Source organism: Corythoichthys intestinalis, chromosome 16 (genome assembly GCF_030265065.1).
Source record: "Corythoichthys intestinalis isolate RoL2023-P3 chromosome 16, ASM3026506v1, whole genome shotgun sequence".
In the NCBI taxonomy this organism is placed as follows: Eukaryota; Metazoa; Chordata; class Actinopteri; order Syngnathiformes; family Syngnathidae; genus Corythoichthys; species Corythoichthys intestinalis.
The window spans coordinates 44003521-44022736 of NC_080410.1; the positions used below are offsets into that span (position 1 = coordinate 44003521).

Here is a 19216-nt window from a genome sequence, read left to right on the forward strand (position 1 = left end):
AAGATTCAAATTAAATTTTGCTGATTCGAGTATTCGTTTGATTATTGTGGCGTTGTAATGGTTTATTTCGAAAGTGTTTGCATTCAGTTTTATTGATTTGAGAGGATACACTGCCCTCTAGTCTGCTTCATTTTACATGGATGAATTCAGCTGCTCCATGTTAAGACCAACATAAGCTAAGTTTTTGTTTGAGCTAATGTTTTTTTAATGCATTCATAATTTAGTTTCTGAGTATATTTAGCAGTTTATTGTGGGAATATGTGTCTGAAACATTTGTTAAGAGCATTGTAAATTTAAAAAAAAAAAAAAAAAAAAAGGCATTTTATACCATTTAAGCTAGCGGACTTTTGCTATGTAAGTTAGCCAATTGTTCTTTTGTTAAACATAGATCCTTATTTAATTATTTTTTAATACCGTTTGAAGCTCAGCTCAGGTATTTTGAGTTTTCATGTTCCTTAGTCGATTACTCGATTATTCGACAAACTAGTTCATCGATTAATCGACTACTAAAAAAATCGATAGCTGCAGCCCCAGTCACTTCCTTTTCAGTAGCCCATAATCAACAGAAAAATGCCCACAAAATCAACAGGAATTGACACGTAAATGCCCCCAAAAGCAACAGGAAGTGACCTGTAAATGCTCCAAAAGGAAAAGGAAGTGACCTGTAAATGCCCCAGAATCAGCATGAAGTGACCGAAAATAGACGTCCAATTCTCTTTGACTGGATTGGATGTCTTTGAGTCACTTCCTTTCAGTAACCCCAAATCAACAGGAAGTGACCTGTAACATTCAACCTGTCAGTTCAAATGGATTGGATGTCTATCACCATCATTGGCGGCAGATGAGTTGAAACATAATGCCATTCATATCATGAACGCGCCAAAGACATTCTCATAAGGAATGACCTGCACTATTTTGGACATGTCGCTAACTTGGACAAACAGTGTATCATCTTTCTCCAGGTTGAAGACACCACCCAGAAAGGAGTTGCTCGTGTCCCCGCCACCTGATGAGGAATATTTCCTGGCCTTCAGGAGGGTGACGGATCCGCCGGGATGCCTGCCAGTGTGCTTCATGACCGAATGATGGAAGACTCTGCCGCCGGAAAAGGACAGTTTGGAGTAGACGAAGTAAAAACCTTCCCTGTGGATCAGCAGACTTTTGTCGTTGTAGTCTATCCCGCGGAGGAGAGGGTTCCCTTTACGGCTCCAACTGACCACTCCTTTGTTGTGGATCACGTCTTTCACACCTGAGGAAGCGGTAAATAAGCCGTCAGGACGTCTTTTTTTATTGACCTTTGTAAAGTCTCCCAAATTCCACGAGAACTTTTATACCACAGGTCTTAAAGCAGGAATGTGAAGTAATTTCTTCACATGCCAAATAGGGTCACAAGTAAAGTAATTAAACATTGTCCAACAAATAAAGCATGAAAAAATAATTTATATGATGTATATTTGACAAAATAATCGCGTTTCCGAAGTTCAAGCCTGAAAGGGGACGAACCCGGAAGTGATACGTCACACCGGGAACCTCCATACATACGGCCGCCATACAAAGCCCTTCAAACAATGATTCAAACAGCGATATAAGCGAAAGATCGAGCGCAAGGGAGGAGATCCAAGTTTTTGAAGAGTTGGAGGAAGAAGAGGAGATTGGAATTTTACGCTAGAAGCTAATCAGGATGCAAACAATGTGCCTAGACTTCCTGACATGGAATGGATTACGGCTGCAGCTATCGAATATTTTAGTAATCGAGTAATCGACTGAAAATTCTATCGAGTAATCGGATAAAACAAATATATTTTTAGGTGAAGAGCAATTATAAATATACATGAGAAAACAAGACATTTCATCTAATCTTGAACCATTTTCAGTCAATCAATGTCCTTATTTTCGATGTATATTGTTGAAAACAGCCAACAATTGCATCTCAGATGTAACTAGAATAAAAAAAAAAAGACTAATTCACTGCTTTCATTCAAAAAACTTTTAGATCTTATTAAAAAAAAAAATATATATATATATATATATATATATATTAGGGCTGTCAAACGATTAAAATTTTAATCGAGTTAATTACAGCTTAAAAATTAATTAATCGCAATTAATCGCAATTCAAACCATCTATAAAATATGCCATATTTTTCTGTATATTATATATATTCTGTAAAATAAATTGTTGGAATGGAAAGATAAGACACAAGATGGATATATACATTCAACATACGGTACATAAGGACTATAGTGGGCATTTCACTTTACTGTCATTTAAATCTGTCTATGCTGTCCTCACTCCGAAGCGTCTACTTTTTCCAAAGCTAGACAGCTAGTGAACGACGCCTTAATAATCAGACTTCTTCCTTTTTCATCTGATTTATTAATAAAATGGCCTCAAACCATTGTCCTCTTTAGACCGTAGTGAAACTACAAAAAAAAGTACACTAGCATTGCATTAGCAACAACGTTAGCTTAGCACGCTATACAGGTTCACTAAACATAAACAAAAAGCGTCTCACACAAAAAATATAACAGTTCGCTTACTAACATAATATGTACATTCTTTACAACAACCATACTTAAGGACAAATCTTGTCCAAGGATCATATAAGCACAACATTACAACGTAGGCGTCAGCCCAAGACGTCGTGCAGCCATATTGAACTGGCAAGAAAGCAATAAACCATGTCGCAAAGCGACCACAAGAGTTCGCTGTTAGACAGCACAAAAACGTTGCTGTAAAACTTACCAAAAGGCAGAATACTGTCTGAGCGGGACATGTGCGTTAATTGCGTCAAATATTTTAACGTGATTAATTTTAAAAATTAATTACCGCGCGTTAATGTGATAATTTTGACAGCCCTAATATATATATATATATATATATATATATATATATATATATATATGTCTTACAGCCCTAATATATATACATGTCTTACCTAAAAATGCCGTTACGCTTGATTACACACATCACTTAAAAGTTTGGATTTTTTCCCACGTTTTTCAATTGAATTTCTCTTTGTGTCAAGCCATTTTTAAGTTCTAGTTAAGTTTTAAGTTAGTCTAAACTGTAAGTCCTGATAGGATTTTGAGTTTTTGCAGTGTTCAAAATGTATGATACAGGCTGTATTGGAGCACATTAGGGAACAGTGCTACTTGGTGTTTTATCCAGCAATGACTACTGAGCTAAAACTGATAGTTAGCATTATTAAGTTTTTATTTTACACCCTCATCACTCCACAATGCTATGTTATGTTAAAGCCTGTATGTAAGACACGTTAGCCACGCATCGACAGTGGTCATAATTAATTGAAACCTAGCCCTCCGCAGGGCTAACGTTACGTGAGCTAGTAGCGACAGTAACGTTAATCTTATTTATTAGCGCTTAGCGCTCTTTATTAGCGCTTGGCGCTCTACTGCTTTAAGATGGCGGCTGTATACTAACGCTGCCCAGACGCGGCCGAGTCTGTCGTTCGCATCTAGTTCAACATACATGGGATCTTAAGAGACGCATCAGACGCTACCTGTTACCAACGTAGTATCGTGCGGGCTAGTATTTAGCAACGTCGGCGTCGTTTGTGGCGGCTGTCGGCTGCAGTAAGTTTTTTTTCCCCTTCTTCCTCTCCGCACGCGACAGCGCTTTGTCCCGCATTAAAAGTAGTCCGAGCAAAACGTGATGCTTACAGCTGTCAAAATAAACGATTACTCGAGGTGAATAAAATTACTCGGATCAGTTTTTAAACTCGAGTTACTCGAGTTGCTCGAGTACTCGTTTCAGCTCTAGAATGGATACAAGACCCATCGAGATTACAACATTGGTAAGATATAGGCTGTTATTATTTCCATGATTTGAAGATGCAGGCATTTGCACATAATTTTATGTTTTTGTCTATCTGATGACATTGTTAAAAAAAATCAGACTCCATGTTCATTTTGGCAGATCCGTAAGCTCTCGTGCATATAAAATAATAATATAAAAACGTTGGGGGGAAAGAAGGAGATGAGTCGTTGTTATATCTTGACCGAGTGACCCACACGACACCTTTATTGGCTTTTACAACTTTACTCAACGTCTGGCCAAGTGACTCTGACCAACAACTTTTCTCTCTTAGTGAAGGAGTAAGGTACAAACAATAACACATCTAAATGACATGCGTACACTCTACTGGTGAACTCCCGTATTACAACTAAATAATATCCACTATATCACAGTCGCCGATGGCTTTCTCCACTTTATTGTGGCAACAATAAGAAAACAAAGTGGCGTCTAATGGCGTGAGGAAATGTAGTTTTTTCACACAAGCGAACAGATTACAAAGCACAACTTCAGTGTTGTCCCGAGACTACTTTTCCTATGATTCACTGCGTGGCCTGCGCGCTCGCTGATTCGCTGCCAGACATTAAAAGCAACACTTGTCACCTGTCAGCGTCTCTCGCGAAGCGGCGAAACACAAACTAGAAGGCTATCTGCAACGTGACCGTGAATTACCGCGACACCGACCTCCACACCCCTTTCCCGATTGACAGTGGATTAATCCTTTTCGGCAGTGATGGCAAACTGAAGCATCATGAAGCAATGAGGCTTTCCATCAAACTGGTTCGCTCCTGGGCCAAAGCATCATGAGGCTTCACTTGTTCTATTGCACCTTCATGTGGAAAATAAATGTCATGACAGACAGAGTGATTAAAATGATACCATGGATTTGATGGGGCAGGGAGTTGGGATGTGAATTAACTTGTCTGTGTTACTTGAAAGTTGAGCCTAGATCAGGCCTAGGAAATCCAGCCCGACCCGACCCGGCCCCGTGTATTAAAGCCGACCGGGCCCGAGCAATTAACTTAACTTGCAGGCCCGAGCCCGAAAAAACCCGAAATTGTATTTTTTATTTGTATCCCAGAGCACGAAAAAAAGCCGAAATTTTATGTGTTAATTGTGAGAACCCAGAAGGAGGAAATGCAGGGATGCAATGCGTCAGTCAGACCTGGACACAACACTGCTTGGAAAATGGTTGCGTTTTGTGTGATCACATTTGTGACGATGCCTACATGTGCATAATGACAACAAATTAAAGCCTGTCTTTTGTAACAAATTCTCCCAGTTAAACAAGACTGTAAAATGCACATTCAATAAACATTTATATCTTTTATATTTCTGTGTCTGTTCTATTAGGTGGACATTTATTTTAATTTCTTCAAGTTGGCAGAAAAAACGCAATTTTCCTTCATGTTTAACCCTTTAAGGTCTGGGCCTATTTTGTCTGATTTTGCATGCCTTTGAAGTTGCCTTTATATTTCAAAGACAGAATTGTTTACGATGGCCTGGTTTGGTCCCTTTTTTTGTGACACCTTGAACTTCATGTCCAAACTGTTGTTTCCTTCACTGACCAATTATAAGTCATAATTTTGGGCCCAAAAAGACCAAAAATTCCAAAATCGTTTTGTCAAAATTTTTAATATTGATGTCCAATTGACAACCAAACATGCGTAACGAACCGTTTTGAAACTTTGTAATATTTATTCAACATGTTAGGATGAACATTCAACCAAAAAAATTTAGAATAAATAGTCTTTTATTTGACAATTCAACATAAACAACAGGTATAGCCATAGGCGTTTTTTGCATTTATACATGCTCTAGTCAAAACAGGTTATATACAGCAGACCAAGCAGTGAAGAACAGTGAAAAAATATACCATCTAACACAAAAAGTGTTTAGAGGCCATCTCTTTATGAGTTTAGGTATTGCGGCCCATCACCTGATGAAAACTATGTACACACAATCAAGCTTCTTGAACACACATTTATATACACAAATTGAGAAGACTGATTGTGGGAAAAAAATATATATATATAACATTGGGGAAAAAAGTATTTTCAAAAATATTTACAATAAACAAGTTAAATTTTTTTCAGGCATGCCACTCCGAAAAGCAGTTTCGTCCTGGAATTAGACACAGGGCTACATCACAGCCCACACTTCCATGGGGTGTCGGTCCTCTTTCCACCCTTCCATTTTCATTTCACTTTACTTTCATTGTCACTATAAATGTACATGAAACAAAAGTCAGTATTTATGAAAATAATAAAGTATCAAATAAAAATATATACAGCAATAAATAATAATGGAAATCTATATGTATGACAATAGAAAGAATACCGTAGCTGAATATGTGCTACATCCCTAATCTTCATATAGAAAGAAGACCACAAATTATACTTTGATCTGATATGCACATTTTATTATTACATACACAAACACGCACTTATATTGCATCAAAATTAACTTTGTCTTGCAATATCAAAAGAAACTTTTACAGGATTAAAAAAAAAAAAAAAAGTGAGTTGGCTTACCTCTGCTCGTCGATGGCGTCACCCACGTGTTCAAATCCGTCACTATCTTCACTCGAGGACTCTTCCGAAGAAGACGATGATGACGAATTTGGACCACCCTCTTCCTCAAGTTGATCAAAAAGCACAATTGCTTGCGCTAAATTTAGTTTTCCGTTCATCCTCAAAGTCACACAAAGTCGCTCGCTCGCTTGCTTGATTCAAACGGCCGTCGCTCGCCCCCTCGCTGCTTCAGATTCACTCCTCCCTCTCGTTCGGTGGAACCTCGCGCGGCAGTTATATTTATTAAAAAAAAAAACGCATTTTGTGCTTCCACTGTGACTTCGAAAGGGTTCGTTTGATTTGTGTTTTTTTCATGGAGCTTCCGTTTTGAAAAAGGACAAGAAATGATGGAAATATAGACATAAACAAATGATCCATGCAGCGTTTTAATGTTTTTTTGAGAGGACAATAAAACTATAAAACTTAAATGACAATATCTCACGTTTTAGTTGGTCGATTGACTTCAAATAACAACGAGAGTAAACCGCAACTTCCGCACTTTAAAACGAGACCAACCAACGGCATGTGGGTGACGTAATTAAAACGCGAGGGTGCTTCAAAGACGACGTGCGCTGAGGACGCGCCGGCGCGTCCTTCGACTCTCAAGGGTTAAATAGTCTACATATTTTTATGATCGTTATAAGTGCATGCACACAACAAAATAACGCTGGATAGGTTTGTTAAATATATTTCTGTGTGGGATATTGTGCTCTCATGGATGCACCTCTCTGACAAGGAGAGGAACAGCAGCATATACAAAAATAAACTAAAAATACTTTTAAATAACTTTATTTTAATGACTCGCATCAGAACACACAAAAGAACAACCTGCCTTAAGGAGCACTGAAACAAAATAACATTTTAAGGAACACCACGAACTCCACGATGTACTGCTTTGCACGAAGAGGTGCGGCCCTCGAAACAAATGATCATAAAGATGTTTGACTAATATCATATCCATATCGAAATTCGAAAAGGAAATTTCAGGATGCAGAGTTGCAGACGCGCGGTGAGCCCCAGAGCCTCCATGTGCGCAAACAATGCACTCGTCAGCTGAGGCTCATGTTTGGGATTACCACAGCGCCCTTTCTCTGTTTTATACAATTTATTTATTTTATAATACGTATTCCTTAGTTTAACATCCATATACAAATATATTTTTATTTTTAAAAAGTCTTTTAAAAAGCGAGAGAAGTCCGGCCCGGCCCGACCCAACCCGTCACGAACGAAAATAAGTGACATTTTGGGCCCGACCCGAGCTAAAGATCTAGGCTCTACTTGAAAGAATGATTGCTGTATTTTAGACGTTGACATATAAACAAGGAACAAGACACACCTTTCGTTCATTTTTATTGGGGATAACTAGCATTTCCAAAGTTTTTGGCTTTAAACGGTTTCTTTTTTTGATAGGATTTCTCCTGGTTTTAAAATAGTCTTTAAGCAAGGGACGGACGACGCCGGGGTACAATACCTCAAAATAGATGAAGTGTTCTCTTGGTACCCAAGTTTACACTTCACCTTTTGAAATATCAGCAAGCAGAAAAAAGACATTAAAACACTGTGTTGTCACAATACTTTACAATATATATTCACACTGGTTATTCTACTTTGTACCATTTTAGGAGAGCTCTGCTCAAAATTATCCCAGACAGTGGATGTTCTCTTCTTTTTCGTTGTGGACGGTGTGTCCATTGCAAAACGAATCCGATTGAATTGAGGTTTGAAGATGCGAGTTGGGTGTGTCAGTGTCACCTGTCAGCTCATTGTTGTCTCGGTGCACCATTTTATTTCGAATCACCCGCGAAACCATGTGTTGGCGATGACTAGGAAGCCCGTCTCGCGAGGCTTCGGACGTAGCAACGCAGGTTCCGAGGTTTCGGGCGTGGCCACGAGCGTAATCAACACATGCCTTGGTGCGCGCTTTGCAGATTTTTTTTCCGGTTTACTCGGCACACGCATCGGCGCCTCGGCACAGGAGGGCACATCACTACCTTTCGGACAAGAACGTAGATGACGCACAATTCAAACACGCTTAACCTAGCGAACGCAACAACAACTATGATCGGGGATAGCCTCGGCTAACGTCGCTAGCTTATACTGTTCATTCCACAACAGTTGGCAGCTCTGCTTTGACAAAGTCATCAGTCATCTATCCAAAAATCACACTTACTTTTTGGCAAATCCTTGATCATAAACAGACCGGTTTAAGGAAGCAGGCATCTCCGAAATGTTTGCAGCAGAGAACACGACTCGACGATGGCGTGAAATTCATTCGCTTCGTGCGAACGAAAGATGTCCATTTACGTGCCCTGCTATCCTTTGGCCACTCATACAACTTTTCGTTTGAGTGAGAACAAAACATCGCCACACACCGCCGTGGCATCTTACCGAGAAGCAATGCAACAAACAATACTGTTCTATGGCGGACTTCCCTGGCACTTCCCGGTGTGACGTAATTTCCGAAGATTGCCGAGGAAAAGCATTTTCGTTGTCAAGGGCGTTGCTATGGGTTAAACAAAGAATCTGGAAGGGTTGCGTTAAAAAAAAAAAAAAATGAAAATATGCTTATAATTGTTTAGCCATTGATATTATTCAAAAACATGGTTGGCCAACCTTAGTTCACATTTCCCCTTTAAGTCGGTGTAAAGTAGTATAGACACCACAAGAGGGTGCTGACAACGTCACTGTCCAAGTGGTCAAATGTTCAAAAACTGAATGGGTCTCAGAGGCAGAAATCTAATGTCCTCAAATGAATATACAGTCTCAGGAGGCTAAAAACAAAACTGCAAAACAAAAAATACTCTACAAAGAAAACGGTATGAAACTAATTATACATTGAATTCCTTTTTTTTTCTCTTTTAATTCCTCAAATCAAATGGATCCATCTCTGACTATGTCAAGGAATTATCATTTTCTTTTTCAACTGAAAGAACACCTTGTTTAGTTCATCATACTCAGCATTTTTTTTGTATTGCCTGAAATCACCTCACAGAAGCACTCGTCAGACTCACCCGTCAGGCGTGCGACTGGTTTGAAAAGCAAGACGGGAGCAGTGGAAGTTTGAGCTGATGCAATTTTTTCTGTTGCGGGAAGGAAAAAAAAAACATTAATTCCAGTGGAAACAAAAAGTCTACACACCCGTTTGAATTTGTCGTTTTCAAAAGATGAGGGCGTTAAAACGCACGCACAGAAAATAAAATACTAGACATAAACTCCACCATTATTGTGACGTTTGATAAAAACTTTTGAAATGTTTTGGATGCATTATAGCATATACTAAACAATCATTTTGAAAGGCGCTGCGGCGTACCTGTGGTCAGCTTTTGCAACGATGATGACGCCGCCTGCAATGCAGAGTGAACATGTCACACACATTTAGTAGATTCAAAGCTGTCTGTCAGAGTTGAAAAGGTCAGATGATTTAACTGTTATATGCACGAATTTAGATTTTGTTTTTCTTTTATAAACAGTTAACTCATTGGCTGCCATTGACAGCACTCGACGTCCAATCCATTTCGACTGGGAGGGTTTCGCGGTTCCAGTTTAAATGAATTGGACATCCCCATTATTGGCATGCGATCAATTAAATGCTATGGGAGAAAAAAAATCTACTTTAGAGTGTTATTTGGGGGCAATAACCATTTTATTTCTGTTTTTCTTCATTTTAATTTAATTTAGCTTTCATTAACATTGCATTCATTCATAACTGTATTTATAATTCTATAAAAATAGATATACTGTATGTATGTTAAAAAAATACAATAGTCATTCTTAATAAAGACGATAATAATAATTAAAGATCCCGATCGATCGGGTCCGATCACGTCATTTTTAAAGTATCGGAATCGGCAAAAAAAAATCGGACATGCCTTTTTTTTTTTTATATATATATTTTTTAATTTAAATTGTTTTCTAATTGCATGTAACGTTACAGACAAAATGTCTAACACTCATCCAGAGTAGTTTTGGCTTAAAGTAGGGCTATCAAATTTATTGCGTTAACGGCGGTAATTATTTTTTCTTAATTAATCACGTTAAATAATTAACGCATGCGCTGCACGACCCACTCACGCCTTGTCGCGTTCAATCTAGAAAGGCGCCGTTTTACCAGTATATAGAGCTATACGCATCGTATAATGAGTAGAGACAATTTTGACAGCCTTTGGAGCCTTTATTTATTTGGCTAAAGCCTTACATTCCCTCTCTCAACAATTAAAATTAACGTGGGAGGCAATGTGATAAAGAAAGGTGGTAGTTGATCATTTACTTAACCCCCTATGTTCTTTCCCAACACAGAGAAGATATATCAATTGGTGCCCCTACACACAGTCATAGTTGCACTTCCCATCATGCATTTGGGTCTAATGGTTGCAGTATCATTTACTGAAAGCTCAACAAATACACTAGATGGCAATATTTAGTCACAATATACAAAGTCACATTTATCCTTTAAGAATTACAAATCTTTCTATCCGTGGATCCCTCTCAAAGAAGGAATGTTAATAATGTAAATGCCATCTTGAGGATTTATTGTCATAATAAACAAATACAGTACTTATGTACTGTATGTTGAATGTATGTATTCGTCCGAGTTTAATTCATTTAATTATCGGGAATGATTGGAATTGAATCGGGAGCAAAAAGAAAGCAATCAGATCGGGAAATATCTGGATCGGCAGATACCCAAGCTAAAACGATCGGGATCGGATCGGGAGCAAAAAAACATGATCGGAACAACCCTAATAATAATTGCTAATATAATTTGTTTTTGTTAATGACCAAAAAAGTCACTTGCCCGATCAAAGATTAAAGCTCTTAAGTAGAGTTGTCCGAAAATGACTCTTTGGTTAGGATGTCCCGACCGCATTTTTTTGCCTCCGAGTCCTTGATTTTGCCGCCTTCATAATGTGAATGAATTTTAAACCAAAATAACGTAAAAAAAAAAATGCTTGACCCGATGAAACGCTTCATTGAGTGAGTTCACTCAAATCCACTTACGCTTTGACGCCCACGCCGCTGAGACCAGCCTCTCACTTTCACAATGAGTATCCACAGCACACTTATAACAATGATTGACACATTTGTGCCTTTGATCGTAGCGCTACCAAGCTTCTCTGAATAGATCAAAGCTACAAACCAGTCAATCATCATCAACTTTAAATAACAAACGCAAGCTGGACAGTTTGGCTGCACTGCTTAGCAGGAGGGAGGGTGAGAGGCTGTGGCACTGTACGAGCATGAAGCAGAAAAACATAAATATATATATATATCAGGGGTCGCGTTAACCGGATATTTTCCGTCGTTGACCGGTTTTTTAAAACGGTGACGGAAAAAACTGAAGTCCGTCCGTCATTTTGACAGGTTGCAATTCACACCCCAGACCACAGGGTGGCGAGTTAGCATATTAATTAGCTATTGTCTCTCTTAATGCATGACGTCGTTGGCTCTTCTGTCAGAATATTGTAGCGTCACCGGGGTCTGGCGGCGGCACCGTGACTGACACATCAACGCGAGGTTCTTATTGGTGCACCCGGTGTGCCAGCGCCTCATCCAATTGATGGACAAGATTGCCGCCTGTGTATAGACCCCAATCACATGACGTCACAACTCCGCCCCCCTGACTGGAGCCGCCATATTGTGTGTCAGCTCGTCATGTTTACACATTACCGCTACGTACATGCCTCCTATTACGGCGTGTTTTTCTGCAATAATCAAAATGGTGAAGGCGTGTGTGGCGGTTGGTTGCTGTAACAGAGAAGATAGACGGAGAGACGAAGTTCTACCGTATTCTGAGAGACCCGAAGATGTGAGCGAGATGGACTGCTGTAATTCGACAATAAATCTGGGCACCAAACGATCACCACAGACTATGTAGTAGTCATTTTAATATCTGGTAAGATGCATTTAATATATATTTAGAAGATTTTGGGCTGACAACCACAATTAAGATCATTGTGTGACGTTGGTGATTGGGGTCTATATCGTTGCCTCTTTTTCTTTGGGGGCGGAGTTGTTGGCGGTAAGCAGAGTAAAAAGGGAGAAAAATACCACGACTTCCGTGTCTAATTTTTCGCCGCCAAGCAAGCGTTACAATATTAATTAAAAATGAATGAAAACTAAATACTATTGAATATGTCATCATTAGGGTGTCCCAAAAAAGTAAATCCAGGAAACTAATCTCGCACACCCTCTCAATGCATTCCACTTCTTGCCAAAGTACTGTGAGAAAAAATTCACAATGATTGCTTAATATTTAGGGTTCCCTCAGAGCACATGTAATGTCTGCTATGCCGTATACAGGGGCCAGCCGGGTAGGGGCGTCATCCTGATCTGTTTTCAACTGTCCATTTGCACTCACATGCATAGAACGTATGAGGTGTTGCCTTGACCTGGTGTTGACAGTGGCTGATCCAGAAAGCAATCTGAAACTCGAAGGGGGGGATTTCCCCCCCAAATATAACCGATTTTGAAAAACTCTTCGGATTTGGGAAGCTTACCACGTGGGAGGTGGTTTAAGCAAGTCTTTTTCTGATAGAATGTGACTTTACTTCGAGAAAATGACACTTTCAAGCGATCATAGCATGGAACTGGTCATCGCGGCTGTCTTTGGCCTCTTCTTCCGATCCTGTGGCCCTAATATTTCCCTGTTCGTCTGCTTCAAAGCAGAATGGAATTTTCTGGACCACTCGAAGGCATCTCCCTTTGACAATGATCCGAACGACAACCTCTCAGAGTGGGTGAGTCTCAAGAAGGACAAAGTCGTCGGGTTTATCGACAGCCAGCTGGAGACCACCCACCACAGGGACGACTACCGCGAGTTCCTCCTCCTCGCCCGCTTCTTCCTCACGGGCCCCGGGACAGAAGTTGTCCGCTTCAACCGGCCGGGCTCGATGGATGGCCAAAGGCATCTACTCGCTGAAAATCTACATCTTCCTGAAGCAGTTCCAACTCACTCCACATGAAGCAAGAACTCTGCGCAAGATCAACGTGTTCGCAGTGACGGTCTACCTCAAGCGGTGGTTTGAAGCTCCAGTGACCGTCGATGCACCTGTCAACGACCTGGAGATGTGCGAGGAGCTGGACAGATACACCGCTGTTGACAGTGAAGTCGGCTCGGCTGCTCTCAAGAGGTTCCGTGGGCATCTCTGGTACTTGAGCGAGGACTTGGCCCCCCTGGCGATGTTTTCAACGAAGACCGAGGAAGAGGAGAAGGCCAAGATGCTGCACAACCTCTACGAGGCTCAGGAGAAAGGGAAGGAACTGCGGCGGGTGGAAGGGAGGAGGCCCCTTACACTCAAGAGGGCTGACCTGGGCGACTTCATCACCCGGAGGTCGCAGAACCTGTTCCACTGCCTGAAGCTGCCTCTCCCAGCTACAGTCGCGGATCTTCGGGAAGTTTCAGTTGTCGTGTCCGAGCTGAAGTCGGTGAATGATGTTGCCGAGCGAGCGGTGAAGCTGGCGACCGACTTCAACCAGTGCCTGACAAAGGAGAAAGACGAGCGGCAGCTCATCTTTCAGGTCGTCGAACATCACCGCCGCCAATTCCCCACGGCTGACAAGGCCAGCTTCCAGTAGTGCAGCTGTCACTTCCCTGTCTTCAGTTGTATTGCACTTCAGTTGTATTGCACTTCAGTTGTATTGCACCAGTGCATGTGATACCTTGTGCAATGTGAATCGTGCAAGGTAGACAATTGGTCTGGGAGAGAGGCGATCATTAGTCAGAGGAGTGCGAGACCGACACGTTAACCACTGCCAGTCCAGTAGGAATGTCAATGAGGGAAGCCTTAGCAACCAGCTATGGGAGTGAAATTTCGTGTGCTCGGTTCTTTTAGGAAGTGGAATACAATGAAGGGGTGTGCGAGTCCGAATCTGTTAATATGTGATTTTATATAGGGAGCCTGGGACACCCTAGTCATCATTATCATTTTTAAAATTTAAGTGACGGGTAAAAATAGACTATGACCGGATTTTTATGACCCTGTCAGTCAAAATGACAGACAACGAAAATGTCTAGCGCAACCTCTGATATATATACTTTTTTTAAAATTAAAAACCCGATCCTTTCCACCCGATTCCGATCCTCTGAAAATGCCGCGATCAGGCTGATTTCCGATTACGTGATCGCATCGGGACATCCCTACTTTCTAACCGCAAATCGATATCCTGATAGTGTCCAGCTCCAAAAATCCGATACCGATATCAAACCAATACCGATTTTTGCGGTCGTCGACTTAACATATTATGGCTTATTGTATTGGATGGATGCTTTAATAATGATAAATGTAACAACTTCAAGGTTTTTCGAACATACAAGCGATGCTTGTAAAAAGCACAAACAACATGGTGAGATGGCAAGAACTGCTATAAAACACTGGCCGCAGGTGTTAGCTCGTCCATTTAGCTCTCTCTATTCGCAATGAGCTCGCGTCGAAAGTGCTGGGATTATTGAAAGTAATTACACCCAAACGCCAGTAGGGGGCATCAAAACACCAGAAACACAAGTAGGCAATAAGTGGAGGTGACAGCAGTGCCAAATGCATATTGACCCAAAACCAGTCATGAAAAACCCATGTCGATAATATCCAATATCATTTTAAAATGCATTTATCGGCCGATATCTGATAACATCGGACAACCCTATACAAAATACTTTGTAATTCTTTGTTACTGAAAATCCATTAGGTTGATGTTAACATAAAAAGACACCAAATACTTTTTATTCCAAAATTACTTATGATTTCATTGCAGAGTTTTTGAAATGTAGAGCTAAAAAATAAAGTTAAAAAAAAAAAAATCACACTTAAAGCTACCTGTGCACCAGCAGGGGGTGTTAAAACACCAGAAACACATGCAGGCAATACGTGGACATGCCAGCACTGCTACAGTGGGGCAAATAAGAATTTAGTCAACCACTATTTGTGCAAGCTCTCCCACTTGAAAATATTTGAGAGGCCTGTAATTGTCAGCATGGGTAAACCTCAACCATGAGAGACAGAATGTGGAAAAAAAAAAGAAAGAAAATCACATTGTTTGATTTTTAAATAATCTATTTGTAAATCATGGTGGAAAATAAGTATTTGGTCAATACCAAGAATAATCTCAATACTTTGTTATGTACCCTTTGTTGGCAATAACGGAGGCCAAATGTTTTCTGTAACTCTTCACAAGCTTTTCACACACCGTTGCTGGTATTTTGGCCCATTCCTCCATGCAGATCTCCTCTAGAGCAGTGATCTTTTGGGGCTGTTGTTGGGCAACACAGACTTTCAACTCCCTCCACAGATTTTCTATGGGGTTGAGATCTGGAGACTGGCTAGGCCACTCCAGGACCTTGAAATGCTTCTTACGAACCCACTCCTTTGTTGCCCTGGCTGTGTGTTTGGGATCATTGTCATGCTGAAAGACCCAGCCACGTCTCATCTTCAATGCCCTTGCTGATGGAAGGAGATTTTCACACAAAATCTCTCGATACATGGCCCCATTCATTCTTTCCTTTACACAGATCATTCGTCCTGGTCCCTTTTCAGAAAAACAGCCCCAAAGCATGATGTTTCCCATGCTTCACAGTGGGTATGGTGTTCTTCGGATACAATTCAGTATTCTTTCTCCTCCAAACACGAGAACATGTGTTTCTATCAAAAAGTTCTATTTTGGTTTCATCTGACCATAACAAATTCTCCCAGTCCTCTTCTGGATCATCCAAATTCTCTCTAGCAGATGGGCCTGTACGTGTACTTTCTTCAGCAGGGGCACACATCTGGCAGTGCAGGATTTGAGTCCCTGGGGACGCATTGTGTTACTGATAGTAACCTTTGTTACTGTGGTCCCAGTTCTCTGTAGGTCATTCACTAGGTCCCCCCGTGTGGCTGTGGGATTTTTGCTCAACGTTCTTGTTATCATTTTGACGCCACGGGGTGAGATCTTGCATGGAGCCCCAGATCGAGGGAGATTATCAGTGGTCTTGTATGTCTTCCATTTTCTAATAATTGCTCCCACAATTGATATCTTTATACCAAGCATTTTACCTATTGCAGATTCAGTCTTCCCAGCCTGGTGCAGGTCTACAATTTTGTCTCTGGTATCCTTCGACAACTCTTTGGTCTTGGCTATAGTGGAGTTTGGAGTGTGACTGACTGATGTTGTGGACAGGTGTCTTCTGTACCGATAAAACAGGTGCCATTAATAGAGGTAACGAGTGGAGCCTCGTTAGACCTCGTTAGAAGAAGTTAGACTTCTTTGACAGCCAGAAATCTTGCTTGTTTGTAGGTGACCAAATACTTATTTTCCACTCTAATTTGGAAATAAATTCTTTAAAAAACGTGATTTTCTGTTTTTTTCCCCCACATTCTGTTTCTCAGGGTTGAGGTTTACCCATGTTGACAATTACAGGCCTCTCTAATCTTTTCAAGTAGGAGAACTGGCAAAATTGGTGGTTGACTAAATACTTATTTGCCCCACTGTATGTGCATATTGGCCCAAAACAGATAATGAAAAACCTATGTCGATAATATCCAACATTATTTCAAAATGCTTTACCTTTTTTTTTTTTTTTTTTTTTTTTTTTTTTTTACCCTATAATATCAGAAAACACTAGTCTTAAATTACAAGTTTTGAATAGATGTCCACTGTAGCGATCACTGTCCCTGGAAGGGTTAGGAGGGTTGGGATATTATAGATGCAAAAAATACCAATTTGAATAAAGCGGATATACTTTCTCATGAGAATTAAAAGAATCGATGCTTATGTGAGAAGCGAATAGGACAGGAAATCCTCTAGCCCCCACAGGAAATGCTCACTCGTTTGGTTTTTCATACTACATAAGTACAGTATTATGTCTATAACGTAAGGCGAAAGCTAATATTGTTTTGTTATCTTTGTCCCCAAATTTGAAAGGAAACCACAATATGACATCACTGTGTGATATCGTATTATTAGTATACTCAATGTGATTATATTTTGAACACCCACCCACACTAAAATTGACGAATTGGTAAATCATTTCTATTTTTCATTCATGATGAATGTAAACTATAAATAACTTCTCGTAAAACAAAAATGAAATAACTTTTCCAGGTATTTTGTCTAAGAAATTAATCAAACACTTGTATTTTGCATTTTCAATGCAAAATGCGTTAAAATGTTATAATTTGTTTGAATATTTACTGTCAAAGTATTGATATTATGTTTGTTTTAAAATAATCAGCATTTTTATTCATTTGATGATGTAAAATTTCACTTTAAATTTTTTTCCCTAAATAATCACAATTATTTTAACTGTAAATATTCCCCACCCCAAAATCTATAGCAATGAATAAAATACATTCCATTGTAAAAATTAAATAAATAAGAACATTTCTCTTCCAGTTTTTGCGCTTACATTGAAACATAATAAAACCCACATTACCGGATTCAACAACCTCGATGAGATTAAAAAGATTAGATGAGATTAAGAAATTAATCAAACAATTGTATTTTTTATACATTTTTATTTTTATATATATATATATATATATATATATATAATTTTTATTTTAAATTTTTATAAAAAAATTTATAAATTGTATTTTTCTTTTTTTTTTCCCGACGCAAAATGCGTTAAAATGTAAATAATTTGTTTGAATATTTATTTTCAAAGATTAGATCTGTATAGATATGATGTTTGTTTTAAAATAGCAATTTTATTTGATGATGTAAAATTTCATTTTAATTGTTTTTTTCTTAATAATCACAATTATTTTAACTGTAAATATTTTCCCCCCCAAATGGACAGCGAATAAATATATTCAGTTGTAAAAATTAATCAAATAACATCTCTCATCCAGTTTTTGCGCTTACATTGAAACATAATAAAACCCACATTGCCGGATTCAACATCCTAGATGATCATTTTTGATGATGCAGTGGAACTCATTCTCTACTGTTTTCGCTTACCTGTACGGGGTGACGCGAGTGAAGGTAGAAGATGAGTACTGCTTCCAAGATGAAACCAGTCAAAGCCACGCTCACCAACATGGAGAGAAGGGTCTGAACGCACCAGCTCCGCTTCCTGGACCGGGCCACTCGGTTTGGTATCGGAGGGGCCGCGGCGTGGCTGTCCACCACGTACACGGATGACGGGTGCCTCATATCTGCTCTTCTGAGTTGAAAAGTGCCGTCATATGTTGGTCGATAGGTGACAAACCCAGGACGTGGGTGGGCTTATTTGTGGAGCGTTAGCTCCGGCAACATACTGTAAGCGTTTGCTGAGCTTATGTTAAACGTAATTCTCAGACTGGGCCCTACATGTAGGTGTGTAATGTGTATTTGGAGGGGTGTGTGGGGGTGGGGGGAGTGTATGTATGAATAAATGTAAGTCGTGAGGAAAAAGCGGCATGGAAAATGAATGAATGAATATATGTATGTATGAATATACAGTGCCTTGCAAAAGTATTCGGCCCCCTTGAATCTTGCAACCTTTCGCCACATTTCAGGCTTCAAACATAAAGATATGAAATTGAATTTTTTTGTCAAGAATCAACAACAAGTGGGACACAATCGTGAAGTGGAACAACATTTATTGGATAATTTAAACTTTTTTAACAAATAAAAAACTGAAAAGTGGGGCGTGCAATATTATTCGGCCCCTTTACTTTCAGTGCAGCAAACACACTCCAGAAGTTCAGTGAGGATCTCTGAATGATCCAATGTTGTCCTAAATGACCGATGATGATAAATAGAATCCACCTGTGTTTAATCAAGTCTCCGTATAAATGCACCTGCTCTGTGATAGTCTCAGGGTTCTGTTTAAAGTGCAGAGAGCATTATGAAAACCAAGGAACACACCAGG

General features: G+C 39.7%; 1 protein-coding gene across 1 annotated transcript; it reads right to left on the reverse strand.

Moving 5' to 3' along the window:
• Positions 1 to 400: 400 nt before the first annotated feature.
• On the reverse strand, positions 401 to 18516 carry LOC130931797 (tumor necrosis factor ligand superfamily member 14-like). Its single transcript, XM_057860867.1, has 4 exons — positions 18322 to 18516; positions 9701 to 9734; positions 9402 to 9470; positions 401 to 1249 (listed from the first exon to the last, which is right to left on the reverse strand). The coding sequence occupies exons 1-4, from the start codon at positions 18514 to 18516 to the stop codon at positions 864 to 866; spliced, it is 684 nt and encodes a 227-aa protein (XP_057716850.1). The 3' UTR covers positions 401 to 863.
• Positions 18517 to 19216: the final 700 nt, after the last annotated feature.